At 39.7% G+C, this 18,341-nt stretch overlaps 1 protein-coding gene across 5 annotated transcripts in view; it reads left to right on the top strand.

Annotated features, from left to right (window-relative positions):
* INO80D (INO80 complex subunit D) overlaps positions 1 to 18,341 on the top strand; it is a 53,219-nt gene that overhangs the window by 4,028 nt on the left and 30,850 nt on the right. For 3 of the 5 annotated variants that reach the window (XM_073306540.1, XM_073306543.1, XM_073306544.1), the window contains 3 exons: positions 9,470 to 9,564; positions 9,663 to 9,909; positions 16,615 to 17,363. In XM_073306540.1, the coding sequence (XP_073162641.1) occupies positions 9,692 to 9,909; positions 16,615 to 17,363 (967 nt within the window). In that variant the 5' untranslated portion in view covers positions 9,470 to 9,564; positions 9,663 to 9,691. Of the gene's footprint in view, positions 1 to 6,433; positions 6,625 to 9,469; positions 9,565 to 9,662; positions 9,910 to 16,614; positions 17,364 to 18,341 lie in introns of all 5 variants that reach the window. The other 2 variants (XM_073306541.1, XM_073306542.1) reach the window with 1 other exon arrangement.

Genomic DNA, 18,341 nt, shown 5'->3' with positions numbered 1-18,341 from the left:
TGAATATATGAAAAAATAGTCAAATATAGAATTACAGATAATTAAAGAAAAATGCTGTTATGATTAAATTAACATGTTTCTAAAATCTGAGCGCCAACATGGAAACCAAGACTATGCAGCTGCCATGTAGAGCCTGAATCACTTTGTTTCCTAAAATGACATTTAGCATCAAATGTTAAATATTTTTTGCTTAAATCATGGCAACATTTTTTAGCCAATACATTTTATATCAGCAGTGATAATTCAGTAACACAAGCTAGGGAGTGTGTGTTTGTGTATATGTACATGTTTGGTCAGTCACTGTTGTATCCCAGTGAGCCTTGATCCTTCAAATGGATCTTGAGTGAACACTGGCACTCATGTGGAGCACCGCTGCTCTTGGTAGGGCTCTTCAAAGGCCTCACAGATGAGGGCCAGGGATGTTCGAATTATGTTTTGTTAACTCTTGTAGCTGACTCTCATTCCCTCCATGCTACTGGAAGTCTCTTCTGTCAGAAGATGGAAGATAGTTCTATCTGGCTAATGGAGTCTTTTAATTTTGTTCTGTGGTTGTTTCCAGAATTATAGCAGATTTGGTTTTGTGACTAACTGTAGTAGTGACCTGAGCTGTTAAATGGAATTAAACTAAAGTAATGATTAGATCATAGTATGGGAATAAAGGGTTGTAGCTTTATGGCACTAATGAAGATCAAAATGAGGTGTGGTGTGACTTTTCTCTGTAGAATAGAAAACTCTTTAAGGAAAGACTAGGTGGTGCAAGATTAGTAATATGAAATGGAACATTTCAGCTCTGTCAGTAACAACTGGAAGTTATTCCTGTATGGTGGGCTGTGTGATGAGTTCGGTGGGGTCAGTCCAGTTCTGAGTAGATCAGAGCCGTGTCACACAAGCCACCAAAATTGCTATGCTTATTGGCAGTCTCAGCAGGGAAGCTAAAGATTTAACAGGTGTGAAAGCCGAACCTCTGGTAACTAGAGGTGGGCTTTCCAGGTCAGGGTTGAGGAGCAGCGTAGGAGCTTACACAACTTCCATGCACGCTGTATTGTTCTGTGAGTAAACAGAGGACTTCGGTCTCTCTGGCCATCAAATTGGCACATTTTAGAAACTCTGATATGGAAAATGCATTTGTCTTATGTCATGCATACACATGGACTAGTATCATAACACTAAATGCACACTACACATTTAAAAATACAAAACAACCAAATTGAAGTGACATCTTTAATGATGGCATGGAAGCTACAATGTGAATCTTTAAACTTAGTCCTCATAATTATACATCTTTTAGCCCCAGACAGATAATTGCAATCCAATTTACAATGCACTTGAGGATTCCATTCCCTAAATGTGCCTCACGCACGTAGAAATGTCTAACTCCAAGCATACATTTTAAAATGTAACTAATCTATGTGCATTAAAGTATTATTATAATATTTGCAGTACAAGTGTCTTCTCAAAATTAAGAGTATCCTTGGTGTGCTAGAATCCCATGGGCTCTCCCTCTGTGACTGGGCCACCAATTTCCATCCTAGAGTAGAGCACATATCACGTTTCTGCATAAGATAATACAGACATTCAGTGTATGATTTTACAAGGGGAAATCTCCGCCAGTTTGCTCATGCCACAGAGAGTGGCTTTGCCTTGTGTTCAGCCCAGTCTCACAACATATTCCCTCATAATGCTGAGTTAGCTCTCACATACACAGACAGAATATTTACCAGAGGAACAGGTTTTCTCTTTTATTCATCCTCTCAGTAGCAAAGCATAGAGAGAATGATATGGTCCTGGATTTGAAATGTTGCTGTATTTTGCTGAGACAAAATGGGTGAGGTAGTACCATTTATTGGACCAACTTCTGTTGGAGAAAGAGACAAGCTTTTGAGCTACACAGAGCTGCTCTTCAGGTCACACTGCAAACAACTAACTGTATTTTGCTATCATCTGTTTTCTGAGTCCTCTTGTGTATTTCTCCTTGTTGCCGCTGACTAATATTAAACGTCACTTCTTTAAAATTGTCTATTAATATATAGCCCATGCTTCTAAAAAAGTGACTTCTGGTTTTTAAGTAGCAGTTTCTGTGCATACATGGGAAACTGCAGGCACAAATTTGGAAAGTGAGTTGAAGCGGTCTGAAGACTCGGTCTCTAGCATAGGCACAAAAGATACAAATCAAGTTTCAGAAGGTTTTATGCTCTGATATTTTTGGTGCAAAGCACTTGGCTTTCCAGAGGAAGTCCACATTTCAGAGTCTTTATCTGTTACTGAGTTTTGTGGGACAAAAAAAATTTCTCGTCCACCCACTATTTAACAAACATGGTTTCAGTTCTTTTCAGATAAGCTACTTGTGCTTATTGCAATGTATTGCTCTACTTGCTTATTTAGTGGCAAGAAATATTCTGTAAAAAAGAGCTATATTTCATTCACTGTAAAATACAAGTTCGGATCAAAATGAAAAAATATAAAGTTCTTACAATATGTGTATGCTATGGTAGTAAAAAGAAAAAGCTTCTTTAGATCCAGGGTTACATTTTATTTATTATAGGCCCTGATCCTGCAATCAGACCCATGTGGGCAGATTCCACAGTTCCTCTTACTTCAGTGGAGTTCTGTATGGGCACTGGGGTCTGCCCCTGAAGATCAAATTGCAAGATTAAGACTATAGGCAACTGCTACAGTTTTATGTAATGGATAGATTTGCTTTTGTTACCGTTGTATATTATTAAATATATTGCTATATGATTACAGTGATGCAGGTGATCGCTTTCTGTCAGACAGAATGTTTCACAAGGTACTGTTCACATGAGTTTGTCTTGGTGCATATGCACAGAATCCAGTAATTCGAACTCAGTGATTGTTATGGACTGGGATGTATGTGATCTGGCTTAGAAGTCAGAGCAGGAGTCAGGTCTAGTGGGCAAGCAGGTATCCAGTTTGGGGAACAAAGCCAAGTGTCAGCACCAGAGTCAACTGTCAATTACCAGAGCCAGGGATCAAGTCAGAGTCAGAACCAGGAATTGAAGCTGAGTGTCAGAGCTGAGGTTAGATGCTAAATGCCAGAGCCAGGGTCAGAAGCTAGGGTCAGACCCAGGACTGGTAACTGATGTTTGGAGGCAAGGTATAAGGGCAGCAACTGGAGGAGAGGCAAGGGTCAAGCACAGAGCAGAAGCACAGTGGGAAGAGGAGCAAAGGCAGGGGTGAAGCAGGAGCCAGGAACAGAGCAGGCAGGTTAGGTGAAAGAGACAGGCACAAGCAGAGTCCAGTGCAGCCATTCCAGGACCAATCGGTGGAGCCAACCAGTCCTCCAATCAGAGCTCCTGTGCGGGGTGCCTTTGCTAACACTGTAGTGCAGTGGTCTCCAAACTGGGGTACGCGAGATGATCCCAGGGGGTGTGCAGCAGCAGGAGCACCGCCGGACGGCACTCCGCCATTTTTTTTCTTCAGCGGCAGCTCTGCACGTCCATGGCTGGTGTTCCCCTCCGGCGGCGCGTCTGCGGCAGGTCTTCCGGTCTTCACCCTGAGGGTGCGCGAGCCAAAAAGTTTGGAGACTGCTGCTGTAGAGCAGTGGTTCTCAAACTTTTGTGCTGGTTACCCTTTTCACATAACAAGCCTCTGAGTGCAACCCACCTTATAAATGAAAAACACTTTTTTTATATATTGAATACCATTATAAATGCTGGAAGCAAAGCGGGGTTTGGGGTAGAGGCTGACAGTTCGCGACCCCCCATGTAATAACCTTGTGACCTCCTGAGGGGTCCTGACCCCCAGTTTGAGAACCCCTGCTGAAGTGCTACTAGCTTGTCAGTCTACCAGATTTCAGCAGACATTGGGTGGAGGGCGAGGATCCAGCAGCTGTCTGGGGACGCCTAGTCCTGGGTTCAAGACCTGGGATTTTACGGTGATTCCCATCCCCCCAAAGATCCATTGCTTTCTGATATTAATTGTTTATACTTTATATGACATCATAGTTCTGCATGGTGCCTTACACGTACATAAAAAGGAAAATACTGTGCCTGTCTTGAGGAGCTTACATTTTAAGTTAATTCTAGAAACACAGCGAGAACGATAACAGACCTCAGTGGAAAAGTGATAGGGAAGTATCTTGATGGAGAAGGGAATTCAATTCATGGAAATTGGCTGTGGGCAAACTACAACAATGAAACTGGCTGTTTAGGGTATTCTTGTTAGTTATGTTGGAATAGTTTTAAATAACTTTGATTTTCTTTGGTGTATCAACTTGGAAAATCTTCACAAAATAAATTTGTGAGGCGAGATTTGAATGAGAAGACGATTATGCCTTGACTAATCTTTCACTGGTCAAAGGGGACAGCTTGAAAAGAAGGCATGAAGAAATGAATAGGAGAAGAAAACAATGGGTGTGGTTAGGTGGGTGACTTCTGTGGCTGAGCAGGAAGGGGATGAGATGGGGCAATAGGTAGTAATGAAGCCAGCAGTGTCGGCAGCAGTGAAATTTCTGTGACAGTCGTATGTATGTGTGTTTCCCTCTCAGGAGGGAAGAAAAAGTTGACCTATTGGGCTGAATTCATCTCTCTGTTATACACCTGAAACCTTATTGACTCCACTGGCTTTGTATGATGTTACTGAGGGCAGAATTTGGCATACAGTTTTCTACTAATGGTTATAGAAGGAATAACTAAAGAACAGAAATCTGGCTTGTTGTGGACACACAAACCTTATTCTGAGCTCACTTACACTCGGGACTTGATCGACTTGAAATCTTGTCAGTAAAATGAGTTAAACTTATGTTGGGAGGGTACTATGCTAATTTTTGTGGTTTTACAGTCACATTTTCCTATTTTAAAAAAAAACTTTTCCATTGTGCATATGAAAGACTGTCACAATTTCCCCCCTCCCCTTGCAGCTCCCAGCTGCTTTCTGTTCTAGTAACCTTGGGTTTTCCTTGTGACAATAGTAGGAATAAGCTTTTTGGACAAAAGTCTGATTTTTTTTTAAGTTGATTGTGTCTATTTGACATCAGTAAGAGTTATCCTGGGGTAAAACAGGTGTATGAACAAGACTTCCTAATCTGTACCAAAACACTCTTGTTCCTACCAAGATGTTTGAGATCTCCATAAAGCTTTACTTTCTTTAAAATGTATTTATTTTTTGAATACATTTAAATCACTTTTATCACCTCTATTTCTGTTCCACAAATGCTTATCAGAGAGAGAGAACATAGCCAGCCAATGAATAAAATACTTTATATGACAAATGCGTTATCTGGATTGCTGATTTTATGATGAAAGATTATTTTTATTTTATAAAAATTGTCTTAAATTAGTTCCTCGAATTGAAGTCTTGAGAATGGCTAACAGGTTTTTGGGTGACACAGAGAATGATTCTCATGTTGATACCATGTCAGTCGTATGTATATGAACACTGTATAGTTAGTGTGATTCAGTCCAAAGCTTTTGAAACAGTTTGAAAATGTGATAACTTTCCAAACCATAGTTTCAAAAGGGAATCCTATTGTCTTAATAGTTGGTAAGGGCTTCCTCATAAGGCTACTTAAGCGTGTTTTATAGAAACGTCTTTCCCTTGATTAATCCACTTTCGTGAGATCATTTTGCTGAAATACTGTTTCTCCCTACAGTGGACTTGATTCTTCACTGCCTTGCTCGGTCACGTATGCCAATGAAAAGCAGGCATAAAATGCTGCTGATTTCATAGCATTTTACACTGATTGTACAAAGGTAAATGACTGTCCAAGATGCAGGGCAGTGGAGAGTAAGTCCCAGTGTCTGCAGTCTTTGCATCTTAGCATCGGCAATGGAACTGTTTCTTTAATAGAACTAATTTTGGGGGGGACAGGAGGTGTAAGTTGATAGTTTTAAAAACTGTTCAAATTTCAAATAGAAATAAATATTTTTCTCTACGTTTTTTGTTACAGGAAATGGTATAAAAATATAGTTTAAATAATTTCTTTGTGAGTCATCCAGTTTTCAGAGGTGGCTGTGGTTGCTACAGGTGCTCTATACCTCTGAAACTCAGGCTACTTATTTAGGTGCCTAAATGTGGATTTATTTGCTTAACATTAGGCATCCCAAGTTTTCAAGGATTTGCCTAAATGGATTACCAAATTTGTGTTAAATAATCTTAATTAACCCACATCCTCCTCTGCAAAAGCCCAGGAGAACAGTTGGAACTTGCAGCTTGTCCTGAATGTCACCAAATCCAAGCTCTGATTAACCAAGGAGGGAAATAAATTCCAGAGCAAAGGACTCCCCCCCCCCCCGTTCTATTTTTACCAGGCAGTTAACTAGAGCACCTCAGATTATCTCAACTGCCGTAGTAATAGATGAAGCAATCTTTCAAATAGCTGGGATCCAAACCATTTATGGTTTTAAAGAGCAAATCCAGTGCCTTAACAGTCTTTGCTTTATTATTATCATTATTGTTATTTGTACTACTGTAGTGCCTAGGAGCTCTATTCATGGACCAGGACGCCATTGTGCTAGGCGCTGTAGAAACACAGAACAGAAAGATGGTCCCTGCCCCAAAAAGCTTACTATCTAACTATGACAAGAGACAACAGATGGATACAGACAGACTGAGAAGTACAAGGAAACAATAGATCTCCAATCCATTCTGATGGGATATATTCTGGTGACTGGTTTTGAATTTCTGTAGTACTCATTCCTCGGTACATTCAGAGAAATTGGTTAAAGTGATTGATGTTGGCTTGAATAGTATAAATAATTATTGGACTTAATTTGGGGTATGATAAGATGTTGATTTATATTTGTGCTTCATTGTTCTGGTGAAAATGAAGTACTAACGTTGCGTGTGTGTGCGCGCAGAGAGTGATCTGGTGTAAAAGTTTTATTGCATGTATTTGGAATGGCCCTCGTTATTCACAAATGAGTTATGTAACTCCCCCCAAACTTATCAGTAAACACTTTACGCCATATTACCCCATTGTGTATTCAGTAGCGTATGTCACATATGTTAGATGTAAAACTATGTCAGAAGTGTTTTGTAGTATTTGTTTAGTTTATTGAAATTGTTTCTTGTATCCCTTTCCTTGTAAATCTAGTTCTTTTGTTACCCTAAGTACCACTGTGCAATGCTTGGTGTGAGAGACATTTTAACTAACACTCTCAAAAATGACTTAAAACAGCTTTTCTAGACCTAAAAATGTCACAACACTAAAGTAGTTTTCTCAGGGAGCTATCAGGCTGGAAGTGATCACTAGACCATAGTGGGAAGCTCCCATTTCCAATATATAAAGCTCCCTTTCTAGTCCTTTTGGGGCCACTGGATAATTAACTTTTAAGTTATGACATTTTCATTTATAGAAAAGCTGTTCTGGCCCGGGACTGAACTGGGCTTCAGATAGGAGTGCAGTTTTTTGGGTGGGGTGGAGGAAACCTTTCTCTGGCAGACTTTGTAGCTCCACGGTGGTTTGCAATATTAAAATGTTTACCAGGAAGAAGGATTATTGGGAGAAGAGGGTAAGTCAGCTGGTCCTGGGTATGTGTTAAATTACACAAGCATATGACAAATCAACTTATCACATGAATAGCACCTCTATGTACATGGTGTACAAAACTTAATTGAAAAAATGGAGCACACCAAGTTCGGGACTGCATTTCAATTCTTCAGAGTTGCCTGTTTAGTTAATATTTGAACGTGATCATTACAAACAGATTTTTCACAATGTAAGTTGGGCATTAGCAAAGCAGCTGCATCATGTATGTAGAGCTGAACCTAATTGAAAACTGCTCTGGAATAGAAGGAAGTGATTGCTAAAAACTCCAGAGTGGTGGGGAATCCAGAATTGAAAGGGGTGGCATGTGAGATCACAAATTTCTTTCCATATACCTTAGTAACTTCTGCATTTAAAAAATGACTCCCTGCTACAGCTAATGGGTGAAATCCTGGCTTTCCTGAAACCAATGGGAGTTTTGCTATTGACTTCAGTAGAGCCAGGCTTTCACCCAATAAGTATGACAAGTAAGAAAAATCTGTTTGGCCTTGGAAAAGGCTGATTACAGATTTATGCAGTCTGTGCGGACTACAAATTCTGAAAACCGTACACCAGATGTGGGCCATGCAGCTACAGCAAAAACTTTCTGAGCTGCATGAGTGCTAAAATTAAATTCTAACATATCAGGGCTACTATCTTCAAAAGGTTGTTCTGAGCAATTTCAGAGTAACAGCCGTGTTAGTCTGTATTCGCAAAAAGAAAAGGAGTACTTGTGGCACTTTAGAGACTAACCAATTTATTTGAGCATAAGCTTTTGTGAGCTACAGCTCACTTCATCGGATGCATACTGTGGAAAGTGTAGAAGATCTTTTTATACGCACAAAGCATGAAAAAATACCTTCCCCCACCCCACTCTCCTGCTGGTAATAGCTTATCTAAAGTGATCACTCTCCTTACAATGTGTATGATAATCAAAGTGGGCCATTTCCAGCACAAATCCAGGGTTTAACAAGAATGTCTGTGGGGTGGGGGGTAGGAAAAAACAAGGGGAAATAGGTTATCTTGCATAATGACTTAGCCACTCCCAGTCTCTATTCAAGCCTAAATTAGTTGTATCCAATTTGCAAATAGAAAACATGGCTGTTATTCTGAAACCTGTCAATTTGCAAATGAATTCCAATTCAACAGTCTCTCACTGGAGTCTGGTTTTGAAGTTTTTTTGTTGTAATATCGCAACTTTCATGTCTGTAATCGCGTGACCAGAGAGATTGAAGTGTTCTCCGACTGGTTTATGAATGTTATAATTCTTGACATCCGATTTGTGTCCATTTATTCTTTTACGTAGAGACTGTCCGGTTTGACCAATGTACATGGCAGAGGGGCATTGCTGGCACATGATAGCATATATCACATTGGTGGATGTGCAGGTGAAAGAGCCTCTGATAGTGTGGCTGATGTTATTAGGCCCTGTGATGGTGTCCCCTGAATAGATATGTTACCAACAGCAGAGTGGGTTTGTGTGTGTGTGGGGCGGGGGGGAGAAAGAGAACCTGGATTTGTGCTGGAAATGGCCCAACTTGATTATCAGACACATTGTAAGGAGAGTGATCACTTTAGATAAGCTATTACCAGCAGGAGAGTGGGGTGGGGGGAGGTATTTTTTTCATGCTTTGTGTGTATAAAAAGATCTTCTACACTTTCCACAGTATGCATCCGATGAAGTGAGCTGTAGCTCACGAAAGCTTATGCTCAAATAAATTGGTTAGTCTCTAAGGTGCCACAAGTACTCCTTGTCATTCTGAGCAATGTATTCCACTGAATACCAGCATGCAAAAATTTGGGTTAGTGATATGTCTACATTCCAGTTAATAATTGAATGTGGATTATCTAATTAATCCAATTTGTTGGGTGTTGGCTGAGCCACATGCTGAGAAGCAACATCCAACACCTTGCTTACTATGCAAAACGGTCCTGTCTGATTTAATCTTGACTGACTTGGACCCTTTTTGATATTTTTCTTAGACAATCTGCTTCATCTGACTCGTCATCATTCCAGGATAGTGGTCTCCTTGGGGCTCTCTCCTAACATTGATATGGTACAGAAGATTTAAAATCAGGTACTGTCATGTGCCCTTCCCCTAAACAAAAACAAAACGCAAAACTTAATGCATCTTTTTTTCCATGTGATTTATCTTAATATTTTTGGTTCTTTCAGCTGATGTTCACAAGGAATAGAGTCACGTGATGTATGAAGGCAAACACATACACTTCTCTGAGGTTGACAATAAGCCCTTGTGCTCATATAGCCCCAAACTGTGCAAGCAGAGGCGACTTAACGGCTACGCCTTCTGTATCAGACACGTTCTGGAGGACAAGACTGCCCCCTTCAAGCAATGTGAATATGTGGCCAAGTATAACAGCCAACGCTGCACCAACCCTATCCCCAAATCTGAGGACCGTAGGTGAGTGATGGTGGCCCCCAATGAATTAGAAATAGTTTCAGTCAGCTTGGCTACAAATTTGGTATTTCTGATTGGGAACTGTCTTCATGGTTAGGGAGAAAGGAGTCAAATAGATTGAATATCAGTATGTTTCTGTAAGCCTTTTTTTTTTTTTATGACCAATATTTTTTTTTGTTATTTGTGGGGAATCAGGGGAAAAGGAAGAATTCCAAGGATATAGACAAGCAAGATTACTGCTTTTCCTCAAATTTCACTTCAAACTCTATTGATCAAACCTTTTACATAATATTTACTTTTTCTACTTCATTTGTTTAGCTACTGAGGATATCTGGGAATTGATGCTCTTAAAAGGTGCTTGAATTGCTTGAGGAAGATTGTGGCTGGACATCTGGGTTGGGGGGTTTGGCAAAACATATAGCAGGGGAGTTGCAACAGTGCATAGGCTCCTGGTGAAAGTTTGGGGAGCTCAGGGCAGAGTCCAAGTTCAGGTACTCACATGGCCCCAATAACCATATTCTTTGAGCACCTCACACTTGTTAATAAGTATATGTTCACAGTATACCTGTGTGGAAGGGAAGTATTATCCATATCTCATAGTAGGAGGATTGAGGCACAGAAATTAAATGACTTGCCCAAGGTTACATAGGAAGTCTGTGGCAGAGCCAGGAATTGGAACCAGACTTCCAAAATCCCAGTCTGGTTCATTAGCCACAAGACCATTCTTGCTCGCCATTTAAGACTGGCTTGAACATTGACATCATTCGAGTTGCATGGGGTGTAAGTAAGGGCAGAATTTGTTTTTAATTTCCTTATGTTGTGTCTGACTTGCATACACGTTGTGGTCAGAAATGTGTCTGACTTCTAATTTTGGCTGCATGGTGCCCACGACATTTTATTTCTGAAGAGCCACTATCACACTTCTCACCACTAGCATGGTATTTCATCCTTTGAAATAAAGTGTTTATTAGCTATCTGAGATTGGGATTTGTTCCATGGACATCATTATTTTTAACCGAAAAAGTAAACAGAATATGACAAAAAAGAAATGGACAGCTATCTGCTGACTTTTCATGTTGTTAGCTGCCATTTGCTAACCTTTCACATTATTAATAGTGTTCCCACTGTACTCTACATATAACTTCCTTTTCGGTTCACAGCTCCCTCTTTTGTCTGAAACAACGGTTGGATTGTGCTCTAAATTAACTTGCATTTCACCTGCCATTTCAGTTGAGGAGACTGATGAAGTGAGAAGAATGTTTGTTAAAAGCTCTAGGGCAAATGCTCAGATGGCACAGTATGAATAATTTCAAGCCATGATTTGATAAACATTGACCATTCCTCTGCTAGTATCCAATAGAGACTGGAGATAAGTTAAAAAAAATCATAACGGAAATTGTCAGATCAAATGATACATTGTCATTTCAGATGCAAGAACTAAATGTGCCAAAATCCCTGTTCACCTTCTAATCAGACTTTCTATAAAACCTCCAAAATTTAGTGAAAGTTCCTAGGTCCCATGTGTCCCCATGTAATTTGATATTAATCTTTCAAGTGTGAAACCAATTCATTGTGTAAAATAAAATGTATCAAAATGTGCACAGTACACTATGATAACTTCTGGAGTGTGTTGTACTAGAATAATTAAACTGCATGACAAGCGTCGCATTACAGCCTTTGAAAGTTGAGGACAGCTGGAGCGTGAAGAAGGGAATAAAACTTTAATCTCAAATGAGAGATGTTGGAATGAATATTTTCAAAGACTGCATCTCAGAATAGAGTTTGCAGTTTAACAATAGGGTTTCATGAGTTTCCAATAATAAGTTTAGAGCACAGGCACAAAATGACAGTTCTTGGCTGATGTTGATATATCTGTATCCTAGGAGATTTACTTTTCACACTCAGTTCAGTATGGAGATATTTGCCATTTCTTCATCCTTTGCTTGCCACCTTTAATTTTCTGTGCCAAGACTTTTTATTTCATCTGACGTCAGACAACTCATTTTCATTACACAGTTTGTTACATAATTGCGTAGGATCAGAAGTGAGCCACAGAACACTTTGATAACTCATCTCCATCCTATATAATTTGGAAGCTTATAAAAAACAAAACAAAAAAACTTACAACAAAGGAGGGCAAAAGCACGCGCAAAAGGCAAAAAAAGCAAAAGCCTCAGATCTGATCAGGAGACAATAAACTAAATTATTTCCCGACCCCCAAGCAGAAAAATAGTTAATATTCCTTTAAATTATTAAATTAATTATTAAGCATTCAAGTTCTTCAAATTAAATCTGTTAGTACACGACTTCATCATCTCAATTAGAAGTCTATTCTGCCTATTCAAGCCTCTCTGTAAAATTACATGTGCCCTCTTAACTTTGAATTTGTCCCCTAATTCTGACCTGTCCAAGTACTGCAAATAGACAATGAAGCTCAATTTTATTATTTTAATTATGTTGCTATTACACTTTACATAGATTAAACACTCATCATTTCATCTCTTAATCATCTTCTTTCAAAATGAAGTAAATCCACATCTGTCAGTCTCTTCTGATCTGTAAGTCCCTCCTTTCCATTTTGTCATCTTTTTTAACATACATGATACTCTTCAACTTAACTAGATCTTTCTTTAAATAAAATAATTGGAACTCAGCACTACTCCAAGGTCTTGAAAACACCAGAAAGCAGAATGTGTTAGACATCAGGTGTAAACATGGCTCCCCTAATCCCTTCACCCTTGAAGTGATTGTTCTGCTGGAAGCCAGTGGAGCTTAATATCCTTTGTATACTCCATGTTTGACTCTTAGTTCTCATAGAGATCAACTGCATTCCCTTACAGTGTGTGTTGATCACCGTTCACCCTGCCTACGCCAGAGTGACAGATGTGTTTATCACTGATTTTGAGGCGGGGAGGGGGAAATGATCATATTTGACATTCAGTATAAAATACTTAGGGCTTCTGATATTCAGTTTTAATTGATAAACATCAATAAAACACTACCCATCAATAGAAATTAGTGTTTATCCAATAAACATAGGAAATGGCCCCTTGTATATAAGGGCTAATCTACAACAAGCAGTAATGTGGACTACAGGGGTATGATTTTAACTGCACTAATGTGTTGTACATTAACTGATCCATGTAGACCCTGCTGGTGTGCACTAAAGATTCCTTAGTGTACTTTAATGTAGTGCTGTGTTTGAAACAGTACTATGTTAAAGCGCACAAGGGAACATTACCGAGATTACTCATTACAATATATTCAAAGAGAGCCCTGAACTACCTCTCCCTCCCCCCAATTTTGGACAAAAAATTTTGGATAAAACTCACAAATTGCTAAAAATAAACCCCCACAAATTAATAAACTTAGAAAAACAGAAGCCCTAACAATACACACAGCTTAAAGAACAGACTCACCCTTTGTTTGTAGCATAGGAATGGCCTGCACGTGGTGGTCTAACCAGTGTTTCATGAAATGATAGCCTGATATCTTTGGATTTGTATCCAGAGAGATTACCTGTATAAGTAAATGTTCTATTAACCTTGAATCCTGAAGCACTATCTGTTTAAAGATTTAAAAGATCCAAAGCCTTTCCCATATTAAAGAGAGAATGTCAGATTAAAAATTATTTATATAAAAACAAATAGCCTGAAACTGATAATTTTTTGCAATCAAACTCCCTGTCCTTTCTTACTTATTTTTTGTATTTCCTTTGATTTGGGCAATAAAAATAGAGTAGTCAGTTTCATCTTCTGGCTCATGCCCAAGTACAGGGCTACCTTGTTTGGGATACAAACACTACAGGGAAATGTTTAAACCAAACAAAACTATTTTCATTGGAATAACAAACAAAACAAAAAAACACCATGGAAACATTTCCATTGTGCTTATTTTGTACTTCTTTCTTTTTTTTCCTTAAATCATTCTGACAGTGTGTCTTGCTAGACTGACACCTATATTAGTTAAAAATACTTAATTTCTTAATATTAAGCATGTGAGTACTCCCATTGACTTTAATGGAAGCAGTATTACGTCCTGAATGACTTTTATCTATTACAGCAGTCAATAAAAAAAAAAAAAATACTTCTCAGTATGCTTCTGCAGGAATCTCCTTCTCGCAGCTTTCCACAAAGATTGCACACATTTAGTATCAGCCCTCTGCTTTCCACCTATTAATTCATTACCTTTTGTAATTATTAACTAACTTACATTTAAACAATAAGCTACAGCAGGGGTTATGAAACTTCATTGCACCATGACCCCCTTCTGACAACAAAAATTACTACACGACCCCAGGAGGGGGGACCAAAACCTGAGTCTGCCTAATTCCCACTATCCCAGGTGGGTGAGCCAAAGCCTGAGCCCCACTGCTCTGGGCGGAGTAGAAGTCAAAGCTGAAGCCAAAGGGTTTCAGCCCCAGCCAGAGAGTCTGTAACCTGAGCCCCGCTGCCCAGGACTGGATCCCTCAGGCTTCAGCTTCAGCCCCGAGCCTCAGCAAGTCTAAGACAGTCCTGGTGACCCTATTAAAATGGTCCTAACCCACAGTTTGAGAACCGCTGATCTATAGTGCTAAATTTTGTCATGAGGTTTTGAAAATATTGAATAAATTGGTTACTTTCCACATAGACCAAAAATAATTTCATTTAAAAACGCATACTGACTCATAGCTGTTAAATAGTACCTCCCCAAACATGTCCGTAAGCTATCAATAAATATCTCCAGGTTTTAATATAGATGTTAAACTTTCAAGCCCATAATTTTCAGCCTCCTTCCTTGAATCTTTCTTTTTAAATATAAGAATTATGGTTCCCAATCCTGCAACTTAAAATAGGCAGACCTCCATTGACATCAGAGACTCTACACAGGTACAGAGAAATCATAGTCGCTATTTCCCAAATACCTGATGGTTCGAGAGTATCTAGGCAGCCTAGAATTAATTGTTTATCTGTTAGATCCCCTAATTTAGTATGTCATCTGTCACTATAGATCATCATTACCCCTAGTCCTTTAGTGTTAATATATCTGAGAGAGACTTTCAGTGGTTTTAAAGTAAAATTAACTAGAAAAGAGTTCATTTCGTAGCAGCTTGAAATACACATTTTCATTATAATGTGTGTGTACATTTTCATTGCATTATATAAGCAATGCACAGTGATGACAGGATAGAAATTTTTTGCCTATATTAATATAGTTTTTGCTTGGATTTACTCGGTTGCTCTTTATGATATGTACTTAACCATGGAAAATAGCATACAGCTAAAACCATTTATTTAGTTGCTTAATCATCAGACACAACTAGTGGCCCTTCTCAGCAAAGATCTCCAATTCAAGACTGTCCATGGAAAAAGTGTCTTGTAATTTGTCTCTCAATTACAGGAGCGAATTAACTCTATCTTTACAACGTACACCACACTAAAACCATGCAAATTCACTCATAGTGAAAGAACAGCCTGATAGCAGGGGTAGTAGTCTCTATTATACTTTTAAATGTGGGATGCCTTAAAATGGTTCCATTTGTCTGACCCTTAATAACTTTCTTCTTATCAGGGCCCTTTAGTTTATATTTTAATGCAGTGGTTCTCAAACTTTTTTTTTTTCCCACGGACCACTTGAAAATTCCTGAGGATCTCGGTAGACCACTTAATGATCTTTCCAAATGTTGCTTGTACCATTAGCTAACTATTGTAAAGCACTCTGAATAAAACCTCTATATTAAAAAACCCAATAATTAATGATTTTTTGTTCTAAAAATAAAAAGCACACAACTCATATTTTAATATCAGTATTCTGATCTTTCTAATGCAATGGATGTGCCCTCTCTCCCCCGCTGTGGCAGTCCCCGAGCTGGGAAGAACTGGGGGGGGTCTCTCCCTGTCTCCCCCACCGCAGCAGCTGCTGAGCAGGGGCTGGGAAGGAGGGGGATCTCTCCCCTGCCGTGGCAGCCTCCAAGCTGGGGCTGGGAAGGAGGGGGGGGTCTCTCCAGCCACAGCCCTGGGGCTGTGGAAAGTTGCCTCTTTCTCTGGCCACCGCAGCCCTGCACGTGCCAAATTCCCCCCACCCCCTCTTCTCACCCCACTGCCCTCTCCCACCTACTCACTATTCCCCCCCAAGGCCACCACCTCACCTTATATGTGCATCTTCTCCAGGATCCAGGCACTTAATTAGTGGAGCCATGCCTACGCGGCTCCACTAATTAGGTGAATGGCTCTTCGTTCTCTTGTATGCGGCCGCCCAGGCGCGCACCTTAGAGGGAACTATCTGCGGACCACCTGAATGGAGCTTGCGGACCACTAGTGGTCCACGGACCACAGTTTGAGAACCTCTATTCTAATGTATCATACAGTCCATTTGTCTTGTTCATCTTGCTATGTGTCCATTAGGGATATGAGGGATAGATATTTTTTTTTTTTTTTTTTTTGAAAGGATAGGTATTTGGCTCTCAGACTTTTTTAAAAATCCAGAAATGATAAATTCCCTCATGTGGAAGTTTTTATTTTATATCATGGGCCTGGAACATGGGATGTGATTGTAGAAACTCATTAATGCACAAACATGAGTTAATAATCTAATTTTTTCAGTGGCAGGTCAGATGGTTTTTGTTGTTGTTGTTGGGGTTTCCTGTCTGTGGTTTCATCTTTTTTGCTTTCTTAAGTGTGTTTGTTTAAAAGAAGAGAAAAAAGGAACTTACTGTTTTCACTTTTGAAGGTACTGCAACAGCCACCTACAGGTACTTGGCTTTATACCTAAAAAGGAGAGGAAGAAAAAGAATGATCCAATAGAGGAAGTGAAGGTCAGGCACCAGATGGATGCTATGGCCTTCAGTCTGACAGTGCCCACACTGGCCTTGAAGATGTCCAATGGACTGGATGGGATGTCCCTGTCTCCACCGGGGGCTAGGCTTCCTCTCCACTACCTGGAAGCAGAGTTAGATGATCCCTTTGCTTTCAACGAAGAGGATGATGACTTAAAGAAAGGGGCAACGGTGAGGAAAAAGTTGCAGAGCAAGTTGGCCCAAAACCGGCAGCGCCAGAGAGAAACAGAGATTTTAAAAGTTCACCAAGAGCACTTTAGCCCCCTTCCTGCACCTTTGCAGCAGCAGCCACTGCAGCAGCAGCACTCCCATCTGCCACCTTTATCAACTTCTTTAAAGCCTATAGGGCTACCGCAGGGCTTCGTCTGCAAGTCACCTCAACCTCAGAACACCAGCCTACCAATGCAGGGAGTGGCACCCACCACACACACTATAGCACAAGCAAGGCAGATGTCTAACAAGAGACCCCTGCCTCTCCTGCCACCCACCAGGGCTCCTGTCGTGGACCCACCAAGGACTGATCGGGTCCTCATGAAAGCCACAGCCTTCTCTCCACACTCATCCTGCATGAGCCGGCTACAGAGACTGGTGAAACTGTGCACTCGAAAACAGCAGCTGGAAACTGATCTGTTTCCACATTTAGGTAGGTAGATAATTACATACATCGCTGTACTGTTTTTTCAGGTTGCTATGAGATTATATGCCTTTAAATTCATCAGGACATGTACTTATACCTTTCTAAAAGGGGGAAATATGTCAATAGATGTATAGGCAGGTCACGTCTGTTTTACAACTTTTTTTTATTCTTTATAACTTTTTAAAAAAAAAAATGCTAGTTAATGATTTTGAGAGGCCAAACTGAGGTATAACTCACTCTCAGGGGTGTGTGTGTGTGTGTGTGTGTTTTTGTTTTTTTAAATCACAGCATTTTCAGGTGAAGCAGTAACAATGGTCCTGTTTGTTCCTAGACTGAGTATATAGACCATGTTAGACCTAGAGCCTGTGTTGTAAAACCCAAATATGAAACTAATGAAAAAAGGAGATTGTCGAATGAAAGCGCAGATACAACTTTGAGGCTTTGATTGTGCATTCTGTGCACACCCAAAACAGCAGTTGACTTCATTGGGAATTTTGAGTGCAAACTGCTAAGATATGGGATCTGATTCAGTAAAAGAAAGTCTAGCGTTGTATTCCACTAGAGAATGAGGATTCAGAAGCTGATTCTGGAGGTGCGGTTTTTCCGCGATTTAGTGCAGAAGTTGTCCATTTTACCCATTACTAATATATACTATTATTAACGTCTTATCCCGACACTACAGTAATAAGTCTTAATCATTGTGTTAACTGCCTATATGTTAAGTTTGTTTTTAATTTAAATTATGTTACGGACTTCTGCGTGTGGAAATAGAGCTTTTTGCAATTTTAAGAGGCACTTGAATATGGATAAGGTGTTGGCTCGTTGCCTCCATTGTAAATGGAGGTTGAGATATATACACCATTAGTGTTACTTTGCTTTTTAATTTAGCTTTAGATTATTGTTTAGTTTTACAGGGGTAAGGAAGTGGGCAGTAAATAGGAGAAACAAGAACCAGAAATGCAAAACAATAGAAACAGAAACAGC

This window comes from Lepidochelys kempii, chromosome 11 (assembly GCF_965140285.1).
Source record: "Lepidochelys kempii isolate rLepKem1 chromosome 11, rLepKem1.hap1, whole genome shotgun sequence".
Taxonomy (NCBI): domain Eukaryota; kingdom Metazoa; phylum Chordata; order Testudines; family Cheloniidae; genus Lepidochelys; species Lepidochelys kempii.
This window is presented reverse-complemented; position numbering and strand designations above follow the sequence as displayed.